Source organism: Chanos chanos, chromosome 1 (genome assembly GCF_902362185.1).
Source record: "Chanos chanos chromosome 1, fChaCha1.1, whole genome shotgun sequence".
Taxonomy (NCBI): domain Eukaryota; kingdom Metazoa; phylum Chordata; class Actinopteri; order Gonorynchiformes; family Chanidae; genus Chanos; species Chanos chanos.
In genome coordinates this window covers 13,652,949-13,671,884 of record NC_044495.1, presented here as the reverse complement: position 1 = coordinate 13,671,884, position 18,936 = coordinate 13,652,949, and the positions used below count along the sequence as shown (strand labels likewise).

Here is an 18,936-nt window from a genome sequence, read left to right as displayed (position 1 = left end):
AAAACATCCGGTTCATGTAGATATGACGGTTGAAAGAGGACCAATCACAAACCTGCAGAGAAGTCACGTTCCTTTCCGTGTTTCTAGGCAACGAGTATCAACAAAGCAATGTGTTTATTGCTTTTCATCAGATGTCTTCAATAGCATGGTGGAATAAAACACCACCAGAAAGAAACGAGAGAATAGAGACGGTGTAGTTCTTTTAACAGTTGAGCTTGTCAGTGCGTGAAAAATAGAAAAAGGATACAGGAGCAAACGTTCTTTACCTTTTACAAGGACATTTATTTTCAGTGTGCGAGTATGCCACGTTTGGAGCATCCTCACTCTGCAGATCTTTTTTATGAGAAAAGAGGGACTTTGGAAAAACTTCCACCCTTACGGGGAGAAGGGGCGAGTGCACACAAGATTCCTTCTGGATATAAAACCAGCTCACTGAGGAATATACATGAGGATGGTGGTAGGAGGGAAATGCTTTTAATGAAAGACTGGCAGCAAGATTTTTCTCTTGAAAAAACATGGCAAAATTTAGACCCCATCCAAAAAAAATACCACTCAGCAAGGACTGTGCACACCATCTCTCCAGGGGAGCAAGATTGCAGCATTCCACTGAAGAAAGCCTCAAAAACAATATTTCCGCTCAAACCAGTTTACCACAAAAGAACATATAGTCTGAACAACTGCCAGTCAAAGAGTGATGCTGCAACTTTAAAACCCTCTAATCCAGACAGAAACTATTCCGACCTGCACAGCCCGTCACAGGATTACTTGGGCTATGACAGAAGACAAGAAAAAAAGTATTTACGTGATCTTTGTTCTTATGATCGGGTATCTCATCAGCCCACACTGGAAAACTGCAGAACTAATGTCAGAATGTTCAATGGATCCCAGAGGCTGCAAGGAGAGCAACAGAGACTCATTGAAAACCAGGCTCTGCTAAAAAAGGAAATCCGCAAGAGGGAGATGATATTACAGGAGAAGCTGTTAAAAACAGAGGAGGAACTGAGAAGAATCCAGAAACAGAGGATGCTGTTTAGGGACAAAACAGAACAAGAAGAGAGGAACAGGAGGAACACAGAAAAAGAGAGGAGAGAAAGTAGACTACAAAGTGAACAAGGATCCTGGGAGAGAGGAAGAAGGAAAGCTAATGAAGAAATCAGAAACGTGAAAAGGGTAGACTGGCAAAGTAACTTTAAGGAGGATATGAACGGCTTGAATGAATGGGAAAAAGAGACAAGAGAGAGGAAGAGAGATGACTGGAGGAGAGGTAGGGAAGAAGTGGACAGTGAGAGAGGTAACACTGAGAAAGCTTCCAACTGGATGAAGCAGAATAATGGAGAGTGGAACAGATGGGAGAGGGGATCAGATAAGGAAGACATGGAGAGAGAAAGAACCAGAAGAGACAGAATACAGGCTGAGAGAAAGTTTAGATCAGAAAGGAATAAAAAAGGGGAATGGGATCATTTGGAGAGGGAAGAGAAGGAGATAACTGTGGAGGAGTGGATTAGAAAGGAAAGAAGGAGACCAGACAATGATATACAATGGGAGAGAGAAGAAGAGAAAAAGATTTGGGAATGGAAAGAGAAGGAAAAGTCAAACTCAGCAAGGAAAGAGACCGTTTTGTCCACAGAGGACAAGGGAATGAACGGGGGGCCAGTGAACAATTGGTACACAGAGAGGCAACACAAGCTGACCCAAAAACAAACAAAGAACAGAAGAGGCAGCAGTAGTAGTGGTAGTAACAGAGCCTCAAGCCTTCCACAGTCTGGCCAACTGAGAAACCAACTCCAACAAGTAGAGCTCAGCCCAGAGGAAAGTTCTGACACCAATGTACAACTGGTACCGTGTCCGGTGTGCCACAGATGTTTTGCGTCCAACCGTCTGGAGAAGCACTGTAGGGTGTGTAAGAAGTTGCAGTGCTCCAACCGCAAAGTCTTTGATTCATCCAAGCACAGGATGAAGGGGACTGAGCTGGAAGTGTTCCTGAGAACCAATGGCAGGAGTAAGACCCCAGAGGTAAGATGTAGTTTAAAGAGTTTGAGGATTTTGTCAGAGTAAATGTCACAGTCTTCCCTCAGAGGCTGGTGTGCAATTCTCTTACTCATGAATGTTCCCATCTGTTTGGGGATTGTAGTTTATCTTACCTTTTCTTCTGGGAACCCACTGGATTGCACACCTATGTTTTAGTTCTGTTGTAACATTCCTAATTTTGCAGGTTAGCAGGAGTAGAATGAATAGTTATGCTGCATTGTAACAGACTAGAACTAAAACACACTGTCAGGTAGCTTTCCAAGAACTGGAACAGGGAAGCCGTAGGTTAGAGCTTCAAATGGGCAATTATAATTCATCATGAGAAAAATGGTTTATTATGTGTCTTAATTTGGCAGCTAAAGTGAGCTGTGGGCCAATGCCATTGCTGCACAATTAATATAAATGGGCCTGCAATGACAAAATAAATTAGTTAAATTGAAAGAGTGGAGCACTCTCAGGATTCTTTGATAAGTTAACTGAACCAACACAATAACCCTTTTTCAGCCATTTTTTGTGATACAGCCACATTTATGCTGAAGATATTAATCTTGTACACTCATAGCAGACCAGCCTCATAATTTTCTGATTTTGGATCATTCTCATAAGGAAGTCTTTGTTATTATCTCATATCATATCTGACTATAATTTGAATTTTGGCTTATCCTCAGTTGAAAAAGAACAACTGGCGACAGAAACACGAGGCCTTTCTTCGCAACATGCGGCAGGCTCTTGTCCCAGCAACCGGAGGCCAGTCCAGCATGGATCCCAACCCGGATTATGTGACATGTCCCCATTGTGGTCGACGTTTTGCTCCAGCACCTGCTGAAAGACACATCCCAAAGTGCCAGAACATTAAAAGTAGACCTCCTCCAGTCAAACATCGCTCCTGAACCACACTGCACAGTTCCTCTGGCAAAAGTCTCATTATCTTATAGGGCTACGTTGATCTTTTTTTGTTTAAAGAATAATATTTTTTCCCATGCTGTAATGGGAATTCACCTATGTAACTACCATCTTATATGGAAATATGGTTTACAAGTCTATCAATTCCACACTGAAAGACATTTAGTTGTGGTAATGCTGCCTTTACATATGAAATGTAATCCAGTCAAATTTAATCTGGTCGCTGCATAAAAACTAGCTACTTGAGTGGTGTGTGTGTGTGGAGAGAGGGAGGTCAAGAGGAGCGATGCTGTCTCTCCTGCTCTACTTACCCCACCAAATGAAGCACAGTTGTCTGCCTATGATGTATTGGAAGGATATAATTGATAAAAACACAACATGATTAACTATGCCTGATCTTATTAGAGCTGTGATGGTAATGACAAAGAAACAGTGATGTGGCAATAGGAGTGTGTGATATCTGAAATGCCTGTTTAAAAAAATATATGGGTAGTTGCAGTAGTTAGCTACACTCCTGCATGGCAAAAAAGTAATTAAGTAATGAAAGTGGTATAATGATTTGAATTTATTTAAACTGCAGTTTTGCTAGTTCAAAATGTAGTTAAATTATTGATGAAACTGCAGTACACGTGGTGGGACTGATTCTCAAGACTGGTAACCACTGATGTACAAGTGTATCATTAGTGATAACATAGAATTTTTTGGAAAACAAAAACAAAACAAAACAATGGAACCACAGGGGAATGTAATTTCAGCTTAGTTTTTCTAAACATGAGCTGCTGATGAAAAATGCTGATTACAAAGTTAATGATCAATTCATATCACATTGATTATTAACTCATATCATGAATTGATGCAAGTTAATGACTTTTTCATTGCCAAATGTGACAAGTAATTAAATTGGATATCATTTTAAGTAGTTTCTCTTGACAGAAGACTTGAATTTCCTCTTTGAGATTTACTTAATCGACATTTTCTGAACCAAATAACCAAATAATTGCACAAACAGAACAGCAGAACACAACCGAGGCTCAGTTTAAACATACTTTCTTTTATTTTTGCATAGCATAATACAGTCATTGGCAAGGCACTTAATTCAACACACTGGGACAGTTTCATTACTTGCAATGGCTTTTTTTTTTTTTTTTTTAGCTGATACACATTTCTATTGTATAGAAAAGGATGAGGCAAATGCTGTCAAGCGATGTTACACTTGCTTCAACAGATAAAATATAACTCCATTTTTTGATCATTCTGTGGTTGTGCTGAACGGATCATGTAAAAACCAACTAGTTTACAGAAAAAAAAGAATACAAAGAAACAAAAATGAGCATACAACAGAATAAAAGGTACAAAATTAATCCAAAAACAGAGAAACAAAATAAAATAGGAGACAAAAAATTAATTTACCCCATCTGAATTTCCTTTGGTTTCTTAGCGGTAATTTAAAATTGCAAGAACATTTAAACATGAGCACTTGTGATTAGATAGGACCAAACAGATGAATGACAACGTTGTGTAATGAGCAGGGGCTGGATGGCTTTTCACTAACATAGTCCCTTGGTTAAAATATAATATTTCATGTGAAAAATACAAAAGTAAATATAGTTTATTAATCAGTAGTTTGACAGATCTCACTCACACCTGTGTGCATGCATCGTGCATGTGTGCATAAACATTCTTTCTTCTGACAAAACAGAGACTTGCAAATGAACATATTTAAAAACCACCAATGTAAAAAAAATAAAACAAACTTGATGTGAGAAGTTGGGATATGTATACATAGATACACAGAGTATGTTTCAGATGAACAAAATAAGGCCATTTCCTCGTTTTGGTTTATTTTCCATATTTCGCTTATTAAATATTATCATTTTAGGACCTCAAGGTGATTATTAGTAATGACGTGACATTTAGCTGGCAATATCTTTGGTTCACATCAATAATTTAGACAATTATGGCATTCACTTGGACTCTGTAGAGTTTATGTAGCTTGAAGAATATTATTAAGAAAAACACACTTGAAACACTGATTAAAATACAAAAATACTGATGTGCAAGAAGTAAAAAAAAATGATAATAACAATACATATTTGTGTTTCTATTGAAAAGTGCAGTCTCTCAATTAAAAGGAAATCCCTTATCAATATATCTGCAGATGTTACAGATTTTAACAGATTTTCTCCTGTAACCTATGGCAGCTAAATCTCTGTTCTATCCACTTTTGGCATTCAAAGAAAAAAAAAAAAAATTAAAAACCTATAATCAAACACCGTTCCCAAAAACTGAACCCTAAAAATATGCCTGCTCTGGACAGTCTCTGTAAAAGAACTCTTACAGCATATTTGTGTTAGGGAGTGCAGTGGACGGTACAACAAGCGCAGAAATTGATTTGATTGGCTGTTTCTGTGACAACTTGGGAAAATCTAATTATTTTTTACAGTTATTTAGAGACTTTAGTCAATTCTTTAGAAAGAATTACGCTGGTTCATATCCCTTTGAGACAAGGATAACTCTAAACATATCATAGATGGATAAACACTGAAAAATAAACACAAATCGCAATATTTCATCTTAACGTCACTTTGACATTATATTTCATCAACCAAAACCTAATGACCTTATCTTAACATATTCTGTAGTTTTGACAAAGATAAAAAAAAAATTGCACACTTATTTTTGGTTACAAAGAACAGGAATCAATCCAGGGTGAGTGTTCATGCAACAGTCATTGGAGTGCCCTCTGGTGCATTCTATCGGTAGTACATATTACATGAAAAAAAAAAAAAAAAAGTCATAGTTGTCGAGGCTACAGCTTGTTACTCATCCAAACCCTAGACCAATTCTACACACAGGTTAATCTAACATCTGCCTATTATCACCAATCTGCATTACATTAGCACTAAGAATATATAAACGCTGCCAAACTGGAGATATCAAATATTGAAATAACCCAAAACATTTTACATAGCTTTTTATACCCAACGCTAATGACATCATACATTATGGAAATGTTGTATAGTGCACAGAAAGTTAAACGGAGGGTTATATGAAACGCCACAGTGATACCACACCAACTGAACACAAAGGAATGAAAACAGCCATGCCAACTAATACAGTATCATGTAATCAGTATGTCAGGCATCCCAAACAGAGTAAAGGCTTTTTAGAGAGACATTAAACTTTTTTAAAATCCTTTTTTTATGCATTGTAACTCCCACAAGACACTAAAATGGACCAGCAAACTTGTGAGTTAAAACTGTCCTCATGTTAAGTATTAATATGTAAGGTATCACCTTAGGCTAGAAGGCTCAAAATTGACATATGCTTCAGCATTGATTCAGTGTCATCATCGAGATTCTCTGATTGAATCACTGATTGGGTCAGCTCTCATCAATCATCATCAGGTGAGTCACCTGAATGGTGGTTGCTGTTGTTTTTTTCACCTACTGTGCCACCCATTGTGAGGTTCTGAATGGCCTTCCACAGTCTCTCATTCTCTTTGAGCTGATCACTGAACTGTAAAATGGAAAAGAGCAAGAGAGAAAGGACATGATAAGAGACAACTGGGCTGACTGTCAGTTAGACTGTATGTGATTTTTCTGTGAAAGAAGCATTGGTTAGAAAGGTCTAAAAAAAATCCTGATGAACAACATATTGCATTTAGCAACAAAACACTCTACTAACAGAACTACTACCCCTATTCTATGAGGTGAACTCCACTAACCAATGTCCACATTTTATGCCAGGGACTTGTAAATCACTGTCAGGCTTTTAATCAGACCAGTCTCTGTGCATAAGCTCAGAACATTAAGAAGTGCTCCTGTGAAGGACATGCTTTACAGAAATAACCTCCCACTCACCTGTCTCTGTAATGACTGGATAGTGGCCTCTTGTCTATTCACCATCTCCCGGAGCTGTCAATGAACATAAAACTTTTTGATAATTTTTTCCAGTGGTATCACTGATTGCATGACTGGGCCCGAAGCATTGTAAATTTAATGCAGAGAACTAGGTATAATAAATATGCCAGATTCAGTGTATCTATATCAGTGCAGCCAAAGCTGGGTGGTAGAATGGATTACCCATCATACCAGGGGAGATGTGTGCTGTGGTCAGCATTCTACTCCACAGTTTAAGGCATGTAAGGAAAATTGTCATGTTTACAAATGTAGGCTACTGCACAACACTGTGCTGCCCTTAAAAGATAAATGAAAAAAATGTTTAATGCTTCCAAGCCACACCTCCAACTCCAGCGAGAAGGAAAACTGAGTTTTAAAAAGACATGCCACCTCCTTTGCGTTGCCATGGATTGGATTTAAAACATCTGACCATGAGTAGAAACATTACCTCCCAGTCATAGCTATACATGCCTGTTTTAATGTAAAATTAGTCCTCTCACTATTTCATTTTGACTCTCACCAATTCAAATGAAGTTCCTGTCATAATTCCTGTTAGCTCCTGATAGCATATTCACTATCACTCATCTTAACAGGACATAGTGAGTAGACATGTGAAGATAATGTAGATTCTGTCTTAATCAGTATGGGACAGAAACTTACGCTAATTAAAGGTCCCAGAGAGAACTGAGAGTTAATACTGTAGGTACGTATGCATGCATGCATGTGTGTATGTGTGTGTGTGTTTGGTTGTTGTGTTGTTCTAACCTTACCTGAGCTACCTCACTGCTGGCTTGGCAACAGTGCTGTTCAGGGCTTTGCTGTTGCTGGGTGCTTTTCTTATAAGCTCCTGCATCCACTCCATTCACCTTCTCATAGTCCACACATGCAGTCTGCTGCTGCAGCAAAAAACAGATATTCTCACATACACCAACAAAAAACATATAAATATACATCAACACAAGCTCTGCTACCACTTTCAGTATAATCATAGTCATTGAATCTAATACCTCATGTTCAACAATGTTTAAAAAAAAAAAAACTTTAAATACTTTTCTGCAATAAATTATAGATCACTTCAGGACCACTTAAAAACATGGATGGAGAAAATAAATCCTGTTTAGCAAAATGAATTCTCTTCCCATGATTCACTTTGTGGATGTTACTGTGGGCGGTTTCTTACCGGGACACCCTTTCCCGTGGCAGCGGCAGCTGCTGCCTTCAGCTCCTGCAGCTCGTCATATGGGAGGGTAGCACTCTCAGAGAAAGAAGGAGACAGAGGGTCTGACATGGAGTCTGTGGAACCCTCTGGCATAGGGATGAACTCTGCGTCTAACAGCTCCTGTGCAGGCGACAGACGGTAAAAGGATGGAGAAAGATCAGGGAAAGGCAAAGCAAATGATCTGCCCCAGTTTTCTGTCTGTTTTGGGGATTATTATATTATATCATACATATTATTATTTAAACTGTTTGTTGTTACTGACCAAGTAACTAAAATATAATTAGACTTAAGAGTTATAAGACTGATATTTCTCTGAGGAGCTGTTTCTGAACACTGGTGAATACATCACATTAAGGGCTAAGGAAGATCAGATGTGGACGAAAGATCTAGTAATACTCTCTGATGGTCTTAAAGGATTTGTGGGATTGTAGCTCAGTGGATACAGAGGAGTGCGTAGGTTCATTAAGTGCCTACCTTGCGAAGCCACGAGGGGCAGGAGCTATCATTAGTCTTGCTGACCATGGAGAAAATGGGGGTCTCGAGTCCTCTCTCATCAGTGTCCGCCTCCATAGTGCCCCCCATGATACCCTCCCTAAGGTCGAAATCTGAACCCGGTTCTGTCTCCAAATCCACTGATGAGGTAGAGCCGTGAGCTACACCTTCATACGAACGCGGACATGGACGGCATGTAAGCGCACACATATTCAAACATGTATTAACTAGGCGTACACTCACTCATTCTACGAGTACACAGCTCCATAAGTGGAAACTCCATACGTGAGTGAATTGATTCAGTGAGCTACAGAGGACTGGCTGTTGGGAATGCCAAAAAATATGTTCTCACCACTTCCAATGGAGAGTCCACTGCTGTTAGAACGGATAGTTTTGGAGTTGAGAACCTTTTCTATTGAATGAAAATAAGGAGAGAAAGCAAATTAAAGGCCTGAGACAAAATTTATCTGCACCAAGTTCTTACCAACCCCCCAGAACCACAATAACATCACACTTAAGAATTGTTTTTGTTTTGATGGACAGACAGAGTGACAGATGACTAAAGGAGCAGGGAAACATGGAAACACATACCCATGATGAGAATGGTGTGCCATCCACGACACGACAGGTCAGGCACATGATGTAGAGAACCGAAAATGGGTCTTGGTAATGCGGGACAAACCTCTGAACCAAAGCCTTTGTCAGCAGGCATGCCCAAACGCCCATTCCCTGCATTACCCCATGCAAAGATCTGGTTATCTGAATAAAGATAGTGAGAGAGAGAGAGAGAGAGAGAGAGGGAGAGAGATGATCAGAAAAGCAATCTTACAGTTTAAGAACTGTGCAGTGCTTGTTTTTTATGGTTATAAGATGAGATCAATTTAATTCATCCCTGCTGAAAATTTTTTTGTGGAGCAGCATGGACATGCTCATAGAGACAGAGATAAGGACAGGTAATGTTCTTTGCACTCCACACACTATAAATTATACACTGTACAATATCTTTAACTTAAATATTTTCAATTCTTTGTTATAAAAATGTCAACTGCTACTACTTATCTATGATATATCAGAGGACTCCAGAAGCTTCCATGATTCTCTGGATTCCACTCACCTTCTGTGGCTGCAATGGTGAAGCCATCCCCACAGGACACCTTAGTGACGACTTTTCCACCAAATGGTCCAACCAATATTTGAACTCCCTGGTGCTTCTTAAAGTCTTTCACACCTAGCTGTCCAAACTTATTACAGCCAAAAGTCATCAGACGTCCCCGCTCTGCAACGTAAACCAACACAAGTCAACACCTCATGACCAAACAGTCCCTCCAATTTTTCAACAAATAACAAGCTAGATGAGTACGTTGCAAATGGCCTGTTTTAACAAATTAGTACTACCGAGCACTTAATAAAACATACATTAATTTATTTTAACCCAGTATTCACTTAAAATAAAAACAAAACTGATGAGGCTCAATAATCGTACCATCGATGGCTGCGGTGTGGGTTTTCCCAGGGGCAATGATTTGAATCTTGTAGCGGGCAAGCTGCTTGACCAGGGTGAGAGTGGTAGTGTAAGGGATCCCCTGGTAGCCCTGATTCAGAAACACAAAGCAAGATTTATTTCTTGTAAATCAGCGTGGAACATCTTCAATGGTGATCAAAGCTGAGAGACAGACGTTCGCTCCAGATGTTTATTCAGTGGAGCTCTTCAGTACACAAATGAAACATTTGCGCCATACTGAAATCCTTACCCTCTGAACTCTGCCAACACCAACAACTGCATGTATATATTTGCAAATAGACAGAACAGGTACAAAGTCCCCAAACACCCAACAGAGCAAGTACCTCTCCAGGATGGTTTTTAATGCCTGTGATTCCTTGATTGAGCCCAAGCTTGTTGAGTTCATTATTCCCACAGGCCAGAACTTTCCCAGCCTCGGTGAGGAAAAACGTGCCATCACTTCCACAATACACGGAGTCAATAATGGCACCTTTAGGCAGCTCCACCTTTACAGAACATAACAAAATCACATCAAAAAGGACAACAAAGAAAGAACAAAAAAAAGCCCAAAAACTCTCTTTCAGCGCCTCTCATATTCATTAGGAGCTAATGTGCAGTATGTGTGTTACTCACTTGCATTGGAGAGGAAAAGTCATCTTCACAGTCTAAACCCAATCGACCTGTACAGAGGGACAATATCCAACATGACAGGGATATCAGTAACATATGAGAAATAATAAGAGATGTGACATATGTTATGACCCACAAGGCAAAAACAAAATTAATTTCATAATGAATGTCATTTGGTTGAAATGTTAGCACTGCCTCTATAGTTAAATTAATGATTAACATTTTTTTCTGGACTGTTATTAGTAAAGTTTTATTTGTGCTATTATTTTAACATGCATTCAAAAAACCTGGCTTTTACCGTGTTCTCCACAGCCCCAGGAGTAGATGTCCCCACGCTGAGTCAAAACCACCACGTGGTTATCTCCACAGGACACCTGTCGGACTGGTCTCTCGCTGAAGAACTCCAGCAGAACCGGCTCCAGAACTTCCATACCCAGCTCATTCTCAACCCCAATGCACCCATAGTAGTCTGAACCAAACATGTACATCTGGTCCTCATCTGTCAAAGAACACAGAACACACCATGACACACCTGCATATAACACACACAAACGTGCACACTATGTAAAGTCGATTAAAGCAGTTCGCAGAAGCTGAAAAAGGTATATGTTTTAAAAATGACTTTTTAAGGGCCCAAATTCAGGATGCCCTGAGTATTTGAGACAATACCTGCTCCTATGACCATCTTATTGACAGATAAACAGCACATACAGAGTGACCTCTAGTGTCTGATATGGCAAATTACACCTGACACTATTACTTGAGCCCCTGGATGGCTCTCTTCTCTCTTTCCCTGATCAACTACAGCTGTGTTCTCCTCTCATCCTTATCTCTCTCTGTCTCTTGGGTTTCTACTCACCAGTGACACAGGCAGTGAAGTCTGCCCCGCAGGCCACCTGTCTGATGGCTTTACCCTGCAGCCTCTCCACCTTACGCGGCTGACGGTACGACGCTTGATCTCCGTGCCCCAGCTGACCCACCATCTTAGCACCACCCTGCACACTCTACAGAGAAGACATGTACACACATACATACACACCAATGTCACATTTAACAATGATACACACATAACACAGCAGCATCACAAAAGACAACACGCATCAACCTCTTACATCCACAACACACAACAATGAAACACACAGATAAATCAGCACATACACCAAACATCAACATTACACACTGTGTGCTTACATACCACCTACACATATCAATGTAACAAACGCCACACATCAGTAACACACACCACACCTCAACTATATAATGCACAGTAAGAAATCTGTCAGAAGGAGGGTGTGAAGGATCATATACATATTGATGTCCGCTGCGCTTTGAAGATATACTGAGAGTTCTACACAGAGAAAGTCCAAAGAAACCTTTTAAAAGCTAAACTGACGGTTCTATCGCCAGTTTGCTGCTTAAATGAACAAAACGGGGAAAGTATGTCCTAATCAATAACAACAAACCCATCATTTCTGTCTTTTGCAGATGTCTTTCCATCTTTTTTTTTTTTTTTTACCAAGAACATATGTTACTGCAAAGAAAACTGTGTATATAAAGGGCTCAAATAAAAGAGGTCCGTTCAATATGAAGTCCTAAAATATATAAAAACACTGTTTAGTAGAAGAGGTAGTCATTGTTACTGAACACCTCAAATAAAACCCCTGTATAGCTGATCCGAGACCTGAAATGTCAGTTCCTGAGAGAGAGAGAGCGATAGCAGCCCATTCCCTCTCTCTCTCTCTCTCTCTGTGGAAAACACGGATACTCACAGCCCAAGTGTAAAGCTCTTTCTCCACAGTCACCACGGCAAAATGGTTCTCTCCAGCACACACCTGCTGGGCGCTACTGCCTCCCTTAAACATGTCCAGCTTCTGGGGGGTGAATTTTCCCCCTCCCCAAAAATATACCTCTCTTGAGCGAGTGGTCACCACAGCAACTGGGCTTTCTGTTACTGTGCTCAACCTGAGAGAGAACGGGGGGGCAGAGAAAAGACTTTTTAAAAACTCCAAACTGAAAAGAAAAGAGAGTTGGAATGAGAACATGAACTGGAGGACAAATGAAGAGCTTGTGATGTTATACACACTTGGGTTTCTTAATGGCTGAGTTCAGCACTGCCACTCTTTCCTCCAGGTCCCTGAAAAAGATTCACTGTCTCTTATTTCGGTGCACACATCTTTTCACTTCACACACAATTTAGACAAAAACCTGATGAGTGCTTAGACACTGCACCACGTTAAAAATGGATTTTAACAGATTTCGTTCGGTTATATCATGTCACATTCCACATTATTACAGACGGTGTACAGCACATCGCTCTGTAATGATATCATTCTTCCTTAATGAAATCATTCCATTTTGGAATATTTTCCCTAAATATTCACTGTCTAACACAGGAGATGATAGGCTGGTCCAGAATCTGGTCTGCAGTTGGTCTCTTCTCTGGGTCCTAGAATGGAAACATACATGTTAATATATCAAATTAGGCTTCATCTTAACAAACACACAGCTTCCTTTGTTTAAGCTGACAACAACATTTAACAGATTTCTGCAGGACCAAAACAACTGGGCAACATGGAATTATTACTGAGTGTGCTGAGAATATTTTCTACATCTTCACCTAATATTTTACAGAACCCTGTTCCAGACTACTGATAAATATACATTCTCAAACACTATTCACATAGAGGCTCAAATATACAGACTGTCACTTCCAGTTTCCTCTGTTCCTTTAAGAGTATATGGAGTTCCTTTTTTCATATATCATCCCTCTCACCTGATCCAAACACTGATGTACCAGTGTGATGAGGTCAGTGGAGTAGATATCTGAGTTAACCTCCATGGTCCAGTTGCCCTGGACAATTTTCACACACAGGTTCAGAGGATTCTGGGAAAGAAAGACAGAAGAAATTAATCAGAAACACTTTCACCTACCAGACACTGACCACCACCTTTCCTAAAGCTCCTCTAATAAAGATCTTATAGAATAAAGGTTAGCCAAGTCCCCAAAAATGGATGGTTTATCAGTGCAAACAATTCAAAGCTTTCACACAAGACAACTTCGCCATGTATTTGAACATGTTAACAGGTGCGCACCTTGTGCGTGTTTCCCGTCACTGAATCAATAGAAGTGGGTAAAATGCAACAATGTTACAGTAAAGATATTAAATCTGCTGTACACTGAGAATGCACTGCAGAGTGATAGTGTTTGTTGACAGCGTTTACCGTGGCATCGAACGTCCTGGTGAGGGTTAAGAGCTCATATAACACGCAGCCCATGGCCCAGATGTCTGATTTAAAGTTGTATTTCACTCCTTGACAAAGTTCAGGGGACATGTAGTATGGAGTTCCCACACACTAAACAAACAAGATAAAACGGGACAACATTTCATATTACATACACAAACTCCCACTTACGTCACCTTAACCTTTCCGACAGTAAGACCACACTCAAAATATCTACAAAACTTTGACAAACTGCTTTGACGGACGTGAAAGTGTCTGAGTCAAAACTCTATCCAGTTTAAGAGAGGAGATTACACAAAAAAATTACACCACTGAACATGGGCACTAACAGAAAGGCATCAGTGGTATTAGGAATGGACATATGGAGGGGTTTCCATTCTCTCTATACATCCATACCGCCCTATGGGGGGACAGAAATAGCCCTGGCTCAAGGACATAGTGAGGAATGGTACATCCCCCAAAAGATCTGGGGCCACCTCAGGCGCCTGGGTTTAGAGACAGCGATGGCTACCTCGCCTGACTCCAGTCTGTGTGAAAGAGTGGCATCCAACAAAGAGCATTAACTCTTTCCACTACAAAATGGACATTAATCTGTAATCAGAAGCCTTTCCATTAAGTAACCTCTCTAGGCATTTTGGCAGACAAATGCTGTAGTTACTTAACAACATTCTCTGATATCTTAACTTCAGTATATATTTGAAGAAGAGATAATGACAATAACTGATAGGTGAAAAGTAAAGTGGATTCCCACATTCAATTGAAAGTCCAGTTTAAAAGGTTAATTCTCTGAATATCATGGAGTATACATTATGTATATTTGAGGTTTGTAAGAGCCAACTGTATCATGTTAATCCATACAAATGATATGAACCAATTACACAGCTAAATCTTGCTTTAGATATTTGTAAAAACAAACATTTCAAACCTACACATGTTGAGGATCATTCTTTTAATGCAAGTATCACAGTGAATAATCTTGTGAAAACTTAGCAGAAAGATGAACTGATTAAATTAGGGGAATACAGAACATTATGACCTCAGCACACTTGAATACGAATTTGTAATGACATTGCTTTGAGAATCTTGGGTTCACAAATGGTATAATGATCACCCAGATGTAGACTTCACACAACTCAACAACGAAATCTGAAGAGAATTAACAATATATTAAAGCCATCTATGTTTTTCCTAAAAGGGTCTTTCCACCATGGAAAATTTGAAGACACGAGAATTTTGGAAGATACCAATGCAAAATGCCACGAACGGACTGACTTACTGTTTCAGCCATAGAATACTCTGAGTCCAGTTTCTTGGCTAGGCCATAATCTCCCAGCTTTATCAGATTAGTCTTCGTCAAGAAGATATTCAATGTTTTAATATCCCTTTAAAAAGGAGAAAAAAAACCACATGACTACAGCGATCAAATTAAGGATTGAAGAAAATGAAAACAAAAATGATACACATTAAAGAATTAAAACCTGAATATTATTCCCTATTTAAACACACATGGCTTCTTTTACATGTACACTCAAGGCTAAAGCAGACACATGCAACAGTGCTGAGAAATGCAGAGAATAATTTTGTAATGTATTTCTATATTACCTGTGTAGGATGCCTGCTTTGTGAATGTGGGCCACAGCTGAAGCAATCTGGTAGAGATACCATATGACAACCTGGGCGTACATATAAAAAGGTACATATTAGAATAAAATATAAACAGTAGGATAACTGATTACCTTTAAACTGATTCACATAATAAAGAAATGTCACGATGAGTTTGTTGGGGTAAGACATATTTTTACACTGTACCTCCTGAGTGAAGAGTTGCCCCTTCTGCTGGTTTATTTTATCATAAAGATTTCCACCTGGAAAAAAGCAAAAAAAAAGTTATTCATAAAAAAAGTTGTAACTAGGAACAGACTTTAACTGGTTGGATGTCACATAACAACTTCGAATGCTGTAAGATTTTTAATGCTGAATGCAAACATTTGACATTAACGGTTGAAAAATGCCAAGCAAAATCTACGATACTAACTATCTTAACAGTTACTAGACACTGTTACCATAATCAATCAATTCCCAAGAATCATTTTGAGAATATTACATGTGAAGATTATTAACTATAACAAATCAGAACACAGATTAAAAAAAACACCATGCTGAAAATAAACAAAAGGATTATGACTCACTAGATTCAAGGATAAATCAATATGCTGGGTGCCTTTGTATTCAATTTGCTGAAGTAAATTTGTCTCACTACTAGAATATATCTGACGTATTGTTGTATAAGGTTATACACACAAATCAACTATTTTCATAGTAGAAGATATCTAAGAAGTTAACTGAATCAGTTGAAACATACTGATGTAATTGCACACAAAGACACACAGGCACACAAAATAAAGCCCTCTGACCATTGCAATATTCAAGTTCAATGAGCAGGGTGTTCTTGTCCATAAAATGGTTGAAATAAGCGATGATGTTGCTGTGGTGAAGAATGGACAGGATGCTGATTTCATTCATTACATCTCTGCGTTTCTTATCAGAGAGGCAGTTCAGATCAATCTCCTTCCAGACCACTAAGGAATTATCCTGGAGGGAAAAAAACATTGAAAGATCCTTTTTACTTCATACTCAATGTAGGAAGTAAAGTCTGAACCTCAATGAGATGACCACATTAACACAAACACAGTACAAACACTGGTGTTTCGTTCATGTGGTTGCGCGCAATGCACAAGGATTCAAAGGGTCAAATTTACAAGAGTCTCACTACACATAGAGAAATGTGACCAATCATTTTCCCTCTCACTCAGCATTGGAATCATGTGAAAAACCTCACAGCTAGTGAAGGAAATGTGACAGACAGATGGTGTGGAGATGGAGGATGTGGTGTATCTTTGCTCTCGCTAAGGCATCTGTCATTGCCATGTGAGTACTTAGGAATTCCTCCTTGGGAGCCAAGGCACCTCTATTCATTCCAAAGCTGTGTTTCTTTTTGCTGTTGCTTAGTTTCTTTTTGATAACAATTATTGTTACAAAATTTATGAGCAGAGCACATTTTCAGCTATAAAGATCATAGCAATTAAAAACAACAACAACAACAACAACAAAAAAATATATATATATGCGAAATAGACAACAAGCTTTCAGGCTGCTGTGTTACCACTGAACTCTCTAGACTGTTTGAGAATACAACTTAGCCTACCTCAGTTCTTCTGTACAAGGTAGCTTCCCCAAAAGCTCCCTTTCCCAGAATCCTAATAGGAATGTAATGTAACTTTTCCTCCTCTCCGACGAAAGCACTTCCACTCGATCTTCCACTGACCACAGACTCACTCCCAGAGTCTGAATTCAACGAGGCATAGTGTCTCTCATACTCCTTCAGTGACATTTTGAACAGTATAGTTGACGACTAACTTCTAATTTCAACAAATGTCCTCACAACCGTGTAAGGGGAGAAAAGGCGATAACTCAAGGCATCCACAGCCAGAACAGTCAGGATATATGAGCTGTGGCGAGATGTGATTAGGATACTTGCAAGCTCACTGCATACTAAGTTTCTAAAAAGTTTATCAGGTCAACTAACACGCTTTGATGTTGACGCGTTCAGTTCGTCCGCATCGTTAATGAAAATGTATCGAGTAGGTCAAATGGAAAATTAGACTATGAACATAAAAACTACTGATCTACCGACTATCTGGAACCATAATTCTTAACGTTATCATATTTGTTTACATCTGAACCTAGTTATAATTTTCTGCGTTTAGGCTTGGCCTCGTAGCTCCTGGCAGTCACAGGCAGTCAAACGTGATACTATCCACATGTAGAAGGCGAGCTGTTCCACATGAAAAACAACCGTATGACCCGTTTTCCTACATCAAAAGACAGCCAGCCAGGTCAGGAAACGAAGGTATCTTCAATAAATCTGAAACACAGCTAGTATTTATCTCGACTCAAGCCGTGACAGAACCCTCCATACAGACTTGCGCAGAAGGACTGACTCCATTGCACCGTTCAAGACCCGGAAATACTAAGGTGGCTGTATGCAAGCCTGGCAAACTTTTTCTCGAAAAGCTGACATAATTCATTATTACCTCTCATTTTCATTCATTTAATTTCCATCATTAAAATTTTAATTTATTCTGGAATACAGTGAATAACTTGAATAACTTTCATATTCCAAGTGCCAAGCTGCTTTATGCCCTAAAAGTTGAGCTTGTTTTTGTTTGGTTTTTGTTGTTGTTGTTGTTTTTATAGTGTGGCAGTGTGATTATTTTTCACGGCCATATGCAAACTAGCATAACATGTGAGAGAGATTTAGAAAGTACTGTGTGTTTCTGCTTAAGTATTTGGGGAGTGTTCAAATATTTCTGCACAACTTTGAAAGTACAGTTTATCTATCACCAGTAATCTGAACATTAGAAAAAAGAACATGGAAAGAGAAAGCTACTGGACCTGGCTCATACATTTATTCATTTTTAATATTTTATTGTTTTCACTGATTATGTTTTAAGCCACTGAAAAACAAACAAAAACTGCAACACTATTCCCAAAGATTGGTGTCTCATAATAGAGTGTTCCTGAGTATGTGCGTGTGCATGTTTTAATACGCCTTTATCCACTCTCAGACAAGAGCAGGCAGAGCGCCTACACTGACTCATCTGTTCATTAACATTATCTTGTGCAAATCCTTTGGACAACTGCAGGTCATAATACATACCAACATAGGAGAACATTCCCATACATAAAACAAAAACAAAAACCAAAAAAAAAACCCCACTGAAAAACACTGAAACAATGACTCTGTGTATGCAACCACTAACATTCACCTCCTATGTAGTCTTAACAACTGGTTATGCATTAGACCATGACTGTAATCATGTTACTCTAGGTTCATTGGTTTACAGTACATGAAAAAAAAAAAAAACAAAGTTCTCCCTCACCAAAATCTTCACACTGGTCAAGTGCATAAAAAATGCACTGACAGGCAACATCCTGTCACCTGTTTGTCCACCCAC

General features: G+C 39.1%; 1 protein-coding gene across 2 annotated transcripts; it reads right to left on the bottom strand.

Moving 5' to 3' along the window:
- Positions 1–5,243: 5,243 nt before the first annotated feature.
- Positions 5,244–17,902, bottom strand: nek9 (NIMA related kinase 9). Of its 2 annotated transcripts, none has more exons than XM_030776865.1 (23): positions 17,124–17,902; positions 16,333–16,510; positions 15,728–15,783; positions 15,521–15,591; positions 15,195–15,300; positions 13,898–14,029; positions 13,449–13,559; positions 13,057–13,121; positions 12,759–12,809; positions 12,445–12,637; positions 11,535–11,679; positions 10,974–11,174; positions 10,679–10,725; positions 10,390–10,551; positions 10,028–10,136; positions 9,659–9,820; positions 9,136–9,303; positions 8,897–8,956; positions 8,527–8,711; positions 8,014–8,172; positions 7,604–7,729; positions 6,795–6,848; positions 5,244–6,450 (listed from the first exon to the last, which is right to left on the bottom strand). In XM_030776865.1, exons 1-23 carry the CDS (start codon positions 17,307–17,309, stop codon positions 6,325–6,327), a joined length of 2,853 nt encoding a protein of 950 aa, XP_030632725.1. In that variant the 5' UTR covers positions 17,310–17,902; the 3' UTR covers positions 5,244–6,324. The 2 variants fall into 2 exon arrangements, with proteins under 2 accessions (XP_030632725.1, XP_030632732.1); XM_030776872.1 differs by having other exon boundaries at positions 7,604–7,726.
- Between the last annotated feature and the right edge of the window lie 1,034 nt (positions 17,903–18,936).

Bases quoted from the DNA above. Each gene is read 5' to 3' on its own strand.
- nek9 (XM_030776865.1), bottom strand. From the start codon at position 17,309: ATGTCACTGAAGGAGTATGAGAGACACTATGCCTCGTTGAATTCAGAC. The intron at 10,726-10,973 runs GTAAAAGCCAGG...CCCTCTGTACAG, and splicing joins CTGGGGCTGTGGAGAACACG to GTCGATTGGGTTTAGACTGT. The intron at 6,849-7,603 runs GTAAGGTTAGAA...GTTCATTGACAG, and splicing joins CCAGCAGTGAGGTAGCTCAG to CTCCGGGAGATGGTGAATAG.